The sequence below is a fragment of the Sphaeramia orbicularis genome, chromosome 1 (genome assembly GCF_902148855.1).
Source record: "Sphaeramia orbicularis chromosome 1, fSphaOr1.1, whole genome shotgun sequence".
NCBI classification, from domain to species: domain Eukaryota; kingdom Metazoa; phylum Chordata; class Actinopteri; order Kurtiformes; family Apogonidae; genus Sphaeramia; species Sphaeramia orbicularis.
Genome location: NC_043957.1, coordinates 6,928,362 through 6,942,024, shown reverse-complemented (window position 1 = coordinate 6,942,024; position 13,663 = coordinate 6,928,362). Strand labels below are relative to the sequence as shown.

General features: G+C 38.9%; 1 protein-coding gene across 1 annotated transcript in view; it reads left to right on the top strand.

Annotated features, from left to right (window-relative positions):
- Window positions 1-13,663, top strand: part of cacna1ab (calcium channel, voltage-dependent, P/Q type, alpha 1A subunit, b) — a 331,651-nt gene that overhangs the window by 285,089 nt on the left and 32,899 nt on the right. Inside the window, 3 exon segments of the mRNA XM_030154455.1 lie at window positions 778-881; window positions 11,710-11,809; window positions 11,812-11,827. Of these exon segments, the coding sequence (XP_030010315.1) occupies window positions 778-881; window positions 11,710-11,809; window positions 11,812-11,827 (220 nt within the window).

The window sequence follows — 13,663 nt, the reverse complement described above, 5'->3', positions numbered from 1 at the left end:
TTTTTAGGTGATTTGGGGGTTTTTGTGTGTGTGTTTTTTAGGAGGTTTTTAGGTGATTTTTAGGTGAATTGGGGTGTTTTTTTGTGTGTGTGTTTTTTAGGAGGTTTTTAGGTGATCATGAAAGACCACAAAAAAATATTCTAGAAATTTAGAGGAAGAACATTTAAAATCAGTCATGGATTTAAAAAAAAAAAAAAAAGTCAATGTTGACATAAATTCAGTCCAAACCATCTGTGAGTCATTTTACAAACAAAGATAATAATTGAACCCAAACTAACCAATGCACTGATATCTATCCCATAATATAAAACTCAGTTCTGACATTAGTCCTTATTGTTTTGGATCCCAGACCCCTGTTAGAACAGAAACACTTGGATTCAACGGGTCTGCAGACTTTTGTCCATTTTTGTCTGAGTTATGTAAATATGATATGAGGCTAATGATAATTCTTCTATAACCTTTTTTAGCCTGATGGACTTTTATCAAATACACAACGCACCCTCCTCTTTAATTGTGCTTTTGTTTCACATCATAAATCTAAAGGAAAATATCAGATTTATCGATAAATAACGCAGTAACACAAACCTAGGTTTTGGTCGGTTTGTAATAAACAGAGTTGTTTTGACTCTCGGTGTAATCTGCATGCTGTTGTGTATTTGTGTGTCGGTTCTTTGTGTGTTTTGTCCCCCACTCCCATCCCCACCCCCCCACCCCCCCACGGCTCAGGGTCCCATCTCACCCGGTCTAATCTTGCAGGGTAACTTGTCATTTTCTCAGCAGCCACAGACTTGACGGTGGGCAAAATCTACGCTGCCATGATGATCATGGAATACTACCGCCAGAGCAAGACCAAAAAGCTGCAGGCGCTGCGAGAGGAACAGGTAGACTTCAACCCAGAGACATTTAACTCCAAACAAAGGCCCCTTTTACTCTACCAACTCCTGCCCTTTACCTGTTTTATTTATTTTATTTTTATTTTTTTTTACGCCAGATTGAATTGTGCATTTTCTATCCTGAATATGGATTTAACAGCATAAGAACCCGTCTTATCTAATTAAATCCGATATAGGCCCAATCCCAACACACCCCTACGCCCCTCCCCCTTTTTACTACCCCTCCATTTTGCGCGTTCATGTGAAGGGGTAGGGGTGTCCCAATTCTCGATGAGTCAGAGGGGGAGGGGCTGTTAGACCCTCGAAAAGGAGATTTTCCAGGACCACACTACAAACGGAGGGGTAAGAGAAATTACCCATAATTCTGTTTGAATCATCGGCAAGATGGAGGTAGACACAGCAAAAAAATTGCAGTAGTGTGATGAAAGAAATACACAAATGTACAGATTTTCTTCGTAAACAACTTAATCATTTAATGCCGTTTTAAAGTGTTAAGGCTCGGGATGGGAATCGAGAACGGGTTCTTTTTGAGAACCAGATCCCAGTAGCTCGTTTGCCTGCCTGCTTATCAATTCCACCTTCGTTGCACATGCGCAATGACGTCACACGTACGCTGCATTGTTTTGGCCAGAACGTAACCAACATGGTGTTGAGGCAGAAACAGTCTGAAAAGTCGACACCAGGTCTAAACGGACGACACCAGGTCCAAACAGACCACACCAGGTCCACTGGAACACTGTCAAAGCTTCCATTTCTTCTAAATGGTGAAACCCCTCTAATCTGCTCAAACATTTGTCCACAGCATGTGATTCATTTACAGGAATGTCACATATTTGATAGGTTACTTAGCGGCGCTTGTGAATCTAGCGGGCCGTCATCCAGTTCCGGTGCGGGCACCAAACGTCGTACCCCGTCAAATACAAGTTTCTGAAGGTAGGGGAAAGGAAATGAGGTGCACAACAACGGGAGACAGGCCGAGTCAAGCCGGTTCCACATAGTAGAAATGTGGCAATAGAGGAATTAGTAAAGTTAGTTTCACTTTCACTATACACGCCCCCATTCATATGTTATATTTTCTGTGTAGATGGAAATATAAAAGACAGTTCATGCAAACACCCCCGTTTGTACTCTTTTATTCCCTCACCCAATGAGAATCGATGAGAATTGGATCGATGAGCAAATCGATAATGGAATCAGAATCGTTAAATTCTTATCGATTCCCATCCCTAGTTAAGGTGAAGACACATCAACCCAAGTTTCGGTGGTCAGTCATTGTCGGTCAGTCTGAGGTCGGTGACATGAGTCTGTTTGGTGTATTAAGTTCGATCGGCCGTCTCCAGTCTTTTTGACCGATTCAACACATGTAATCAGCCACTACTCGTCGTTCAGTCAGACCAATCTGATTGGTGGAGGGATAGCCCTTGACTAGTGAATGAGTGAAGGAGAAGTTTCCACGTGAATCCAGCTCTGCCAAGGTACTGCACACTATTATTGTCTTCCAGAATAGTCCATTCACTGCTCAGATTGAATCTGAAGGAGTGACATGGACTTCATTCATTCCATGAAATCAACACTGTTAGCATTGTTAGCATACTGTGATATCGCCTCAGTTTTCTCCTGCGACATCTTTCTTCTTCCACCAGTAGAAGCCCTAGAGCTGACAATGCCGGTATCTTCTTATTACGAACCCTCTGTTCAACAAGTACAACACCAACCCTTCTGGACTACTGAACACAAACAACAACGACTGATGACAGCGAGCTCTGGGTTTTGGTCTACAGAGATGTTCCGTCATTTCTGTTTTACGTTTTGCACATAGTGTACGCTCACGTAGGTAGTCGATTTGCTGTGTTCTTCACACTTTTTTGACCCTGTCGGGGAGACGAGAGCCGAATGATAAGTTGGGTTACCTTTACTGGCAGTCGGGTTGGTGTGTCTTCGCCTTTCTGCGGTTTGCGGTTGATAGTGGTAAACAGATGTCCAAAGCCCATAGAACAGAGACAGTTCCAGCTGCTGACATGGAGAGTTCTGTCCCAAACGAAGTTCGAACATCTGTTTATAGTGACATCGATTACGGAACAGGTCTGGAAGGGTTGACCATTTCATAGGAGAATGTTTCCACCACTAACCCTTACAACTATGTTTAAAGGGGTAGTGCCAAGTGCAAGGGCCAAGGGGGAGGGGCCAAGGAGTGAATTGGGATTGGCCGTAGACTCCCAGCTGCTCTTCCAAACGATCCCCGTCGTTTTTGGTTTTTTCCAGTTTCTCTCCTGCTTCTGGTTCCTGCCTCTGAGTCGCATGCAAACTTGGAAATCTGCATCTTTTTTTCCAAACGCCTCGCAGCTTCTCCAGCTAATCTGATTTTACTTTATTGGGGTTTTTTTATATACGATGCTTGCTAACATTTTAACCTAGCAGTTGCCGAACTAGCTCGCAACCTTTTTCCCTCCCTGCTGACTTCAATTTTCTTCTGCTGCTTTACTTTGAGGATGATTATGGAGGGGTTTTGTGTTGTTTTTTTTCCTAAATCACAGTTGTAAAGTTTCTTGTTGATGTTCTGAACTATGATGATGATGATGATACAACATGGCCTTACCTTGGGTTCCCTGTCAGTGCTCTTCCCTCTTGTCGCTGAATGCCTTTGAGATGCACTCGCTCCTGCCTTCTCCGTATTTTCTGTCCACACTCAGGCAGTGTGGAAACATCTCTCCACTCGTGCACTACTTCCTAGTTTCACTCCTGCGCTTAAATGCACCACAGATAAGTGTGACGTGACGAGGGATGTAACGATATGAAAATTCCATATCGCGGTTATTGTGACTGAAATTATCATGGTTATCATTATTATCGCGGTATTATTCAAATTGTGCTCAAAATGTTCAGAAAGTACTGATACACACACTGAAATAATTTAACCAAGTTGTATTTTGAAAAAGTAAATCAATGAATAAAATAATTGGCACAATGTACCTTCTGTTGCAGAAATATTCAAGTATTAACCCTTAGTGGTCTGAGCCTATTTTGGAGGTTTTTCAGTCTCTTTGCTTTTGCCTTTATACTATATAAACAAATGTTTACTATACCCATGTTGGGATCTGGTTTTTCAGCACAACTTCATCTGTATCATCTGTCTATTATTTTTCACTTTAACCTGCTATAAAAACATAAAAGGACAGAAAACACAAAAAAATATGTAAAATCTGATTTGAAAAATGTCTATAATTTATTGCATAAATAACACAAAGATGCTTAACGAACCTTTTCAAAGACTTTAAAAGTGAATATTGGTTCAAATATTAGGTGTGTAAAGTTAAAATTGTAATAAATTAAAACTATATTCAAATATGTGACATAAAAGCAGATCTTTGCATCGGCGTTTTCTCCGGAAAAGTGCGGTAATGGAACACGGTTATCATGATAATTACAATTTAAATGGTAATACTAACCATGTGCAAAAGTTTATCGTTATACCGGTAATCGTTACATCCCTAGACGTAAAAACGTCCACATTGACACCATAAACTTCAGCCCCTTTTTTCTTCAAATTTTGCAGGAGTGAACCGCTGAGTGGAGAGTATGTTCTTTTTGTTCAGCTCGTTCTTTGTTTTTTTGTTTTTTTGTTCTTTGGACAGTTCACCCCTCAAATACTGTATGTTTTGGTATGTTCCTGAATGCAGCCATTTCCATTGGACTGAATGAATGCGGGTTCTCCCAAACACCAGGACTCTGTCTCTGTATCTGTTTGTCCCGTCATCGTATGTTTCTTCATTCTTTTTTTTTTTTTGGACTCGGAGCCTAGCATCAGCTGTTGTAGCTTTAAAGCAGGGCTGTCAGAATCATTTTAGTTCAGGGGCTGCATTCACCCCGATATGATCTCAAGTGGGCCGGACCACTAAAATAACACCAGTGAAAAAAGTAAAATTACATTCTGATTAGGGCTGGAATGGAATGACCTTTTTGCGTAACTATAGTCACATGAACAAAAAAAAAAAGACAGATATTGATGGATCAATCAATCAGTCAATCAAATTTTATTTATATAGCTCCAAATCAAAACAAAAGTTATCTCATGACACTTAACATATCAAACCAGTCGAAACTAGACTGAAATTTTTTGGCAAATTTTTTACATTATCGGCCGTCATTACATTATTGGCTTGTACACACCTCTTGCAAGTGCAAAAACTTTTCGTTGATAAACAAGAGTTTTGGCGAAATTGTCGTTTTTCCATTAGACAAATTTTTATGCGCAAGTTATATTCACGTAATTTGAGGGTAGGGTTGTGTATCGGCAAGAATCTGGCAATACGATACAAATCACAATACTAGGATCACAATACAATATATCACTATATATCACGATACTGTTAAAAAGGCAAGTTTTTGATTGTTTCTTTTTTTGTTTTTTAAAGAAAAATTGAATTACACCAGAAATATGCAAAAATACTAAACACATTGTTGTTTGATCAGAACAGGATCTAAAGCTATATCACAAAATGTTTCTAATTCTCCTAGTTTCCAAAGAAGCTAACATCTGCCTCTCAGACAGTAAAAAGTGCTTTTAGGATGCTTCAAATAACCATTATTTAAAAAAAAAAAAGCAACGAAATGAATAAAAATGAAAAATAAATCAACAAAATAATCAGTAACATGAACAAAATAAGCCACAAACTGAACAAGATTGAAGAAAAATTATAAATTGGGCAACAGAATGAACAAAACCCAACCAAATACCACGAAAAATGAACAAAATTAGGTCGTTGAACCCATGGAGTTGGACCAATGACAGTAGACGAAAACACTGGGTTTATGTTCAGTTAATGACAGATTGGACTGAAAAAGACACTTTTATTTCAGTTTTCTCTGTTTCTGATCGAATAACCATCAACTCTAATCTGAGCTTTAATGAACATCTACATGATCAGTGAATTAAATGTAAGAAAATATCAGATTTTTACTGGAAAAAATGCAGAATAAAGAGGATAATGTTATAATAAATGATGATAAATTACTTAAGAAAAGATAATTATAGAGGAAAAAAAAAGCCACAAAGTAACACTGGGTCTTTATGGGTTAAACTGGAGCCAACTTTCAGATACAGGCCAGAAAGTAGTGAATGTTTATAGTATTAATCTGTTAATATTTTAATAATCAACAACCAATTTAAGAAGTCTATTAAAAAAGAAAAAGAATAAAAAGCCATGAATTTCTGCAGCGCAAACACGTGTAATAGTAACTATCTGAGCAGAAAAAAAGTATCAGAAGAACTGGAACAGGACTAGTTTGGTGGTAGTGTCAGATCCAGATGCACAGGGTGGATGTTTTTCTCCGAGTCTTTTCTTGTGTTCGACTCTTTTCCATGTGTCCGTGTTCTCCGTGTGTTTTCTGGTGGTAAGTGGAGGTCTCAGCGGTCATTCTCAACACACTCTTTGACCTGTTGTTCATGCGTCTTCATTCGTTCTGTCGTCTTCCCCCCGTTGGTCCGTGTTTTGTCTGTTGTTGTGTTTCTGATGCTCTGTTTTATTCCTCCAGGATCACAGACATTGACTCATCAGCCTCTTCCTCATTTGGTCAAATCCAAAAAAACCAAGAGCCATTATCTCCAATCCCTCTGTGTCTGTCTGGCCCCCTGTCTGCCTGCCTACCTGTCTGTCTGTCTGTGTCTTTCTGTGTGTGTGTGTGTGTGTGTGTGTGTGTGTGTGTGTTGTGTTGATGACTGGATGATCTTGTGACGATTTCGTGCCTTCATAGCGACTTCAAGTTTTTTGGGTTTTTTTTTTTTTTGGATACATAAACCACTGCCATAACATGTTCCATTAAAGAGGAACTACGCAAGATTTGACCGTTTTGGTTCTTCTTCACTGTTTTTGTATCATTTTTCTCTTTACAGAGCTCCCCCTAAAGTTTGGATGTACATATTTACTGTGGTAAAACGCACACCTAGCCCCGCCCCCTCCAACCATATTTATTTGTTTTCATTGGCGGTAATCAGCTTTGTCAGATGTGCAATAATTAGTGTATTTGTATGTACGATAATTTCACCCTCTGTACTGGGGCACCGCTAGCAAAAGGTAAACGTTGTGGGCCCTACATAAAATTCAATATTTTGTTGATCTGCGGGGGGGGGGGGGGGGGGGGGGGGCAGCAGTTATATATGTGGTGGGGGTATGGTCCATAACTAATGTAACTAACTGTGGCTGGGATGAAACAAATGTCCAACTCCAGGTTCTGTTCCTCTATTATTCAGCAGATCTTACACTAAATTTTCACAGCTTCTAACCTGTATCCACTGGACCCCCTCCGCTGCTCTATGGCCCCCCCCCGCCACACACACACACAATTGCTGGACCCATGAATTTGTCGTTTACCCCTCTTTACAGCACCCCAGTGCATGGGGACGTTAGTGTCAGTAATGTAGGATATTAGTGGAAGACAACTGTTACATGACTGGTATTTATATTGGTTGGTTGACCCCCCCCCCCCCGCCACCGAGAATGAAATTCATTGAGCAGAAATAGGGATGTAAAAACCAAAGGGGGGTTGATTCCACCCACCCCCCCAACAAATCGCACCCTGCTTCTAGACATTGGTCATATATTGAATAGGGATGTACAATATGAAAATTATTTATTGTGTTTTTGTGTCATTTATTGTGACCAAAATTATCACGGTTATCATTATTATCGTGGTATTGTTGAAATTGTGCTCAAAATGTTCAAAAAGTACGAATACACATACTGAAATAATTTAACCAGGTTGTATTTTGGGAAAAAAAAACAAAAACAACAAATAAGCCAAAAAAATAATTGGCACAATGTACTTTCTGTTGCAGAAACATTCAAATTTAGTTTGATTAGTGGTGATTAATTAGTGGTCTGGTGATTAATTAGTGGTCTGAGCCTTTTTTGTTCGTTTTTCAGTCCTTTTGATTTTGCCTTTATATACTATATAAACAAATGTTTATTATACCCATGTTTAGGATCTGTTTTTTCAGCACAACTTTATCTATGTCATCTGTCTATTTTTTTTTCACACCTACTATAAAAACATAAAAGGACAAAAACACCCACAAAATATATAAAATCCGATTTGAAAACACAGATGCTAAACAAACCTTTTCAAAGACTTTAAAAGTGATATTGGTTCCAAATATTACCTATAGAAAATCATAACTGTAATAAATTAAAACTATACTCAAATATTTGACATGAAAGCAGATCTTTACATAGGGTTTTTTCCCCTAAAAGTGCGGTAATCAAACACATTTATCATGATAATTGGAATTTAAATGGTAATACGAACCGTCTGCAATTTTACGCAGTTTATCGTTATACCAGTAATCGTTACATCCCTAATACTGAATCACATAGATCTGACAAAAACTAGATTCAACTAAATTCTGCATCTCGTAGTAAAAACCCACTCCTGAGGCAGACAAAGGGTGACCTAGTAAACGAAACAAACACACCCCAAGTGAGTATGCTAACATCTGCACTAGCTAGCAACCATCCGGGCATCGTTCATAAACACTTTTATGACCAATAGAATTATCCAGAGCACAAATCCACTGAAATACGCCGATTATAGAGAATTATCGGAGCCGTACTTACGAGTACAACAGAACAACGCCGTTTATGATGCTGTTTGTGTCGTAGTGCTGTAAACTGTGACGTTTCCGTAGCGGGACGGTGTCAGAAAACTGGCAAGTGGCGTATTTGACCCTAGAGACGCTGGTGGGAAGGGGGAGGGGCTTCCATTCAACCCCTACCGACACATGTAACCATCACTAGTTCTACCCAGATGGTTCATTCAGGTCCAAATCTTGCCTAGTTCCCCTTTAAATTGAGTGTCTGTGTGTGATTTTGATGTGAATTTACTGACGACTTTTGAAGAAAGTACCAGACTGTCCAGAGACAAATGTGAGCTGTTTTCATCCTCAGCACAGGAGATCAGGTCTGGACAGGATTAGACAGAGCGCCGTTGGTTCTTTAGGCTTTAAAAGATTCTGTCAAATGATTGAACGAAGAAAAGGACGACTTTGAGTCTCCTCTCCTCTATATTCGGACCATACGTTGGCCTTATAGAGGGTATGCACATACGTCACCCCCACCCCACCCCCCAGGCCACACCCTCTAAGTCAGGCTGAGTGTCTTAAACCAACCTGCTCAACATGACGGAGTATAGCAGTAAACACAGCCAGAGCGGGAAAATGTGAATGAAATTAAATGAAGGACAGTTGGACTGGACATGGATCTGTACGAGCTACCAAAGAACAAGTGGTCCATGAACACTGACATGTGGACAACATGGAGGATCCAGACCTGATCCAGGGTGGAGGGGATCAGCGCTATTTGGACCTGAAACTAATATACATGGTTTCATCAGGACTGACAACCAGGGTCCAAAACTAGGGCCCAGAACCAGCTGATCCAAAGGCTCCAAAACTAGGGCCCAGAACCAGCTGATCCAAAGTCATTTCCAGTAGACGTGGACTGACCCCAGTGAATATATGCATGATCTACTGGGACTGAGGAGATTTACTGAGTCTAGTTCAGATCCAGTCCTTTATCCAACACAGATACTACTGCTGTGGACCAGCAGGGCACCACTGCATTCTGGGAAATTAGCAGATTTACACCACCTGGTTTTAAATTACACATTATTCTGTAATATTATGGCTTTATTGTCAGAATATGACGACTTTAATCTCATAAACATGACATTTTGTTAAATTAGGAGTTTTTTTTATAACTATGACTTTATTCTCATAACATTGTGATTTTTGTATTCGACTTTATTTCATAAAATTAGGTTTTATATCGATATTTTATGACTTTATACTCATAGTGACAGTTTTTTTTTCTTCTGTGGCCTATACTCCGTCGTAGCTTTATTCTCCAGTTCCCCGTATTTGTAAAACTAGGTTAGCCTCAGTTTCAGTTAGTTTACTAATCATGTAGGAGCACAAGGTTCAACACAAAATGAAGACAAAAACCATGAAAGATCTGATCATGAAACAAGAGCTGCACTAAGAAGGACGTTAGCCAAAACAATAGGTCATTTAAGGTCTGATTTGACCCCTAAAATTCAGCATAAATGAACGTTAACTGACACCAAACAGGATCCACAGATGTAGGTTTGGTTTCCTGGATTTGTGGATCCATCTCCTTCTCTTTTCTTTGTCTTTCAGTGTTTGTAAAACGACAGCTCCCACTGCTTTTCAAACCTGTTCATACAATCAGTGTCACAACAGCGCCCATTTTTATCGAATACTGTTCTTCAGTTTAGACAGTACTGAACCCAACGCTGTCACTTATCTCCCTCTTTCTGCCACTCAGTGGGCAGAACTGCGGTGACTTCCGCTAGCACAGTGCAGACCCTCTATAACAGACCTACAGCTCTAGAAAAGGAGTAAACATCTCCTAAAACCAAATATTTGATCATCTGTGTAGGACATGTTGGTATTGGCTGTTCAGGTCACTTCCTGTCCAGACCGTCCTCCTGTCCAGACCGTCCTCCTGTCCGTCAGATTCGCCTGTCGTGTCTGAGCAGGTGTGAACGTCTATCTGTTTCTGAACAGGCCGTGATGCATCTTCATTCATTTATCGTCCCAGGCTGTGGATGGACATGACACAGGCTGAAGCCGTCATGAACCGTCGCCCCTAAGCAACTCTCCAGATGACTCCATTACCCAGGAATCCCCTGGGCAGAAAGCCCCCACCCCCCCACCCCAACCTCTGGCTTTTTTTAATGAAGTTGCTTCGTTGATGTCTGATTCAGGATCAGATAAGAGCATTTTTCTTAAAAACCAAGTGGAACAGGGTTCGCTTTGAAGTGTTCAAAAGATGGTTTTTGAGCAAAATGTGTTTTTAATTGTATGTTTTCTGGGTTTGATAATCTGGTCCAAGAACTGTGACTTTAACACAATCTGACCTCAGATGACGAAGGTAGAAGTTTCCCTTTGACACAGATCTGAGATCAGCGTTCTTTACCTGAACATCATTTTAAGTCAAATGAAGGATTGAACCAAAGTATCCAGTACTCCAGTTGTAAAAAAAATCATGGTGGATTTGATCGTATTTTTTTTTTCTTTCTCAACTTTATTGAAAATATTCAGGTATACAAGACATATAAATTTTGAACAAACAAACATCAAGACGTCAAAAAGAAAAAGCATTTCAACAAATAAATTTAAGAAAAAAAACACAGATTTAAAGACACAAAGTAGAATAGACAAATAATAGCATAAAAAACAACATATCTAACGAAAATAATAAATACATCATACAGGTCAGTCTATTTTAAAGAATTCTTTATAAATTGCCAGGGTGCTAGTGCTTTTTTTGTTAACGATAATTCTAAAGATTTAACATATTTTCAAATTCCATCAGGAAGATTTTCAAATTATATGTACATATATATATATATATATATATATATATATATATATATATATATATATATATATATATATAGTAAAACCACATTCACTAATAAAATGACATAATGGATGGAAAGGCGGGATGATTCTGACTGTTTATATTTTTTGGGGGGGTAGTATCCCCTCTCACCCCCCCCTCAACTGGAGCACTGGTTTCATATTATTCCACTGAATGGTCAGTTCAGGGCAGGTGGGCAGATCTCAGATCCGTCGTCTTTCTGTGAACTTTACCTTGGGGCCGTGCGTCCATGTGCAATCCGATGGCGCCCCCCTGTGGGTGCATGCAGCGAGTGCATCCTGTGTTTGTGTCCTGTGTGTGCCCCCCCTGAGTGTGCCTGATGCCAGCCTGCAGGCCATGTCATGTATCTCACACAGAACCGACCGCCATTAATGTTTCAGCGCATGGCGCCGCCCTCCGAGGGAGGGGGCACGGACGGCCAGGGGGGGCAGGGCCAGAACGGCCTTCCCAGCATGCAGGAAACATCAACAGCATGTGAGTAGACTGGGGAGGGGTCGGGCTCTACGTGAGGCAACGGGTGACCGATGACTGAAAAAGTATTGAATTTACAAATCTGTATTTAATACTTAAAAAAAGGATTTAAACTGTATTAAATTTAATATAGTAGGTCTGAAATTATGTTTTCATGTATTTACTGAAATGCTTTAATTACAATGTACTTAAATGATTTCAGTTTTATTCCATTACTATAAAATGTTCAGTATATTCTACTAATTTGTAGACATAGTTGAAAGTATGAAACCGCTTCAGTTGAATGGATTTAAATCACTCAGTTTTAGTCATGACCACACCTTTTTTATCTGTGCATTGCATTGTGGGTATTGGGCATGTTGTTGTAAATGTGTTCTTTTTCTGTGCAGGGGTTCAGTGGGGTTGTGCTGGTAGTGTTAATTGGACTGAATGTGTTATGTCAGTGTTTATTGGCCTCTTTGTGTTTGTTTTTGTATTTTTGTAGAGCTGCACCATGAGTCAGAACCAGAGGAAGAACTATGGATTTACTGTTGCTCTTAAATAGTCATTATATGATGTCTTAGTGATTTGCCTAATTAAAAGCACTTCCTGCACTGGCATATTACATTGAGCTAACTTCTTGCCTAACTACCATCCATGCCATAATGTAGGAAGTTGAATAACACTGGTTTATAATTCTTCAGAAATGATTTGCTTCAGAGATTAAATGTGCTAAATGTTACATATTTAATAAGATTAATTGGAAAATAAATGACAAAAGTGCCGGTTTGCTGATGCTTTCAAGGTATATGATTGAGTATTATTACACATATATATTGGTTTATGTACATTTATATAATAGTTTTATAAATCTTCCACTAAATAGAACCTGTAAAGTGAATGTATTCTAATGTGCAGACAGTGTTTTGAAGTAGATCTTGTAGCTCTGAGACAAATATTCCTTTGGAGTCAAACCCATTCTCTCGTTAATTCTTGAATTTCACATTTTGACCCAAGGCTGTATCTTGGAAAGTTCAGCCAACCAGCATTTTTGACTTGATTTTTCTTTATCAGTGACTCTCGTGGTAAAATTTCATTACTTTTATTCTGGAAGCATTTTCCTTGTAGACCAGTGGAATTAACCTCCTGTACTTGTCCTCTGTAGGTGACAAAAGTTTCACAGTTGTACTTATAAAATGCTGTTTATTGCAAAGGAAAATCTAAAAAATAAATAGATAAAAATAACTGAAAAAAGTGTATGTGGAAAAATGGTTGCATTATGCAGTTTCCAATCAAGACAGTTGTTTAATGTAAAAAAAAAAAAAAAAAAAGCCAAAACTGTCACTTCCCTGGGTCTCAGGCGGTTATACAAAGCAATGTATATTTCAAAAGATTTTAATTTAAATCAACTTGGAATTGAGTCCAATCAACTGATGACTGATGAACAAATTTTAATTTAAATTAACTTGGCATTTAGTGTGTTGTACTTAAAATAGCAATTCCACTCAAATCAAGCATTTAATATTTAATACACTCAAGTTTTCATTACTCATTACTTCAATTTTTTAAGGCAACCGGTTTCCTCAAATTTTTTAAGTAAACTCAACTTATTCAGTCTTACAGTGTAGAGCAACACAAACATATAGACAAGACGGAGGGGACTGGACATCTATTATTATTATTTATTATATTATTTATTATTATTTGCTGAAAGAACTGAATTACACCAGAAATCTGCACAAATACTAAACACATTTTTTTTATCAGAACACGATCTAATGCTATATCAAACATTTTTCTAATTCTCCTAGTTTCCAAATGAACTACCATCTGCTCTCAGACAGAAAAAAGTACTTTTAG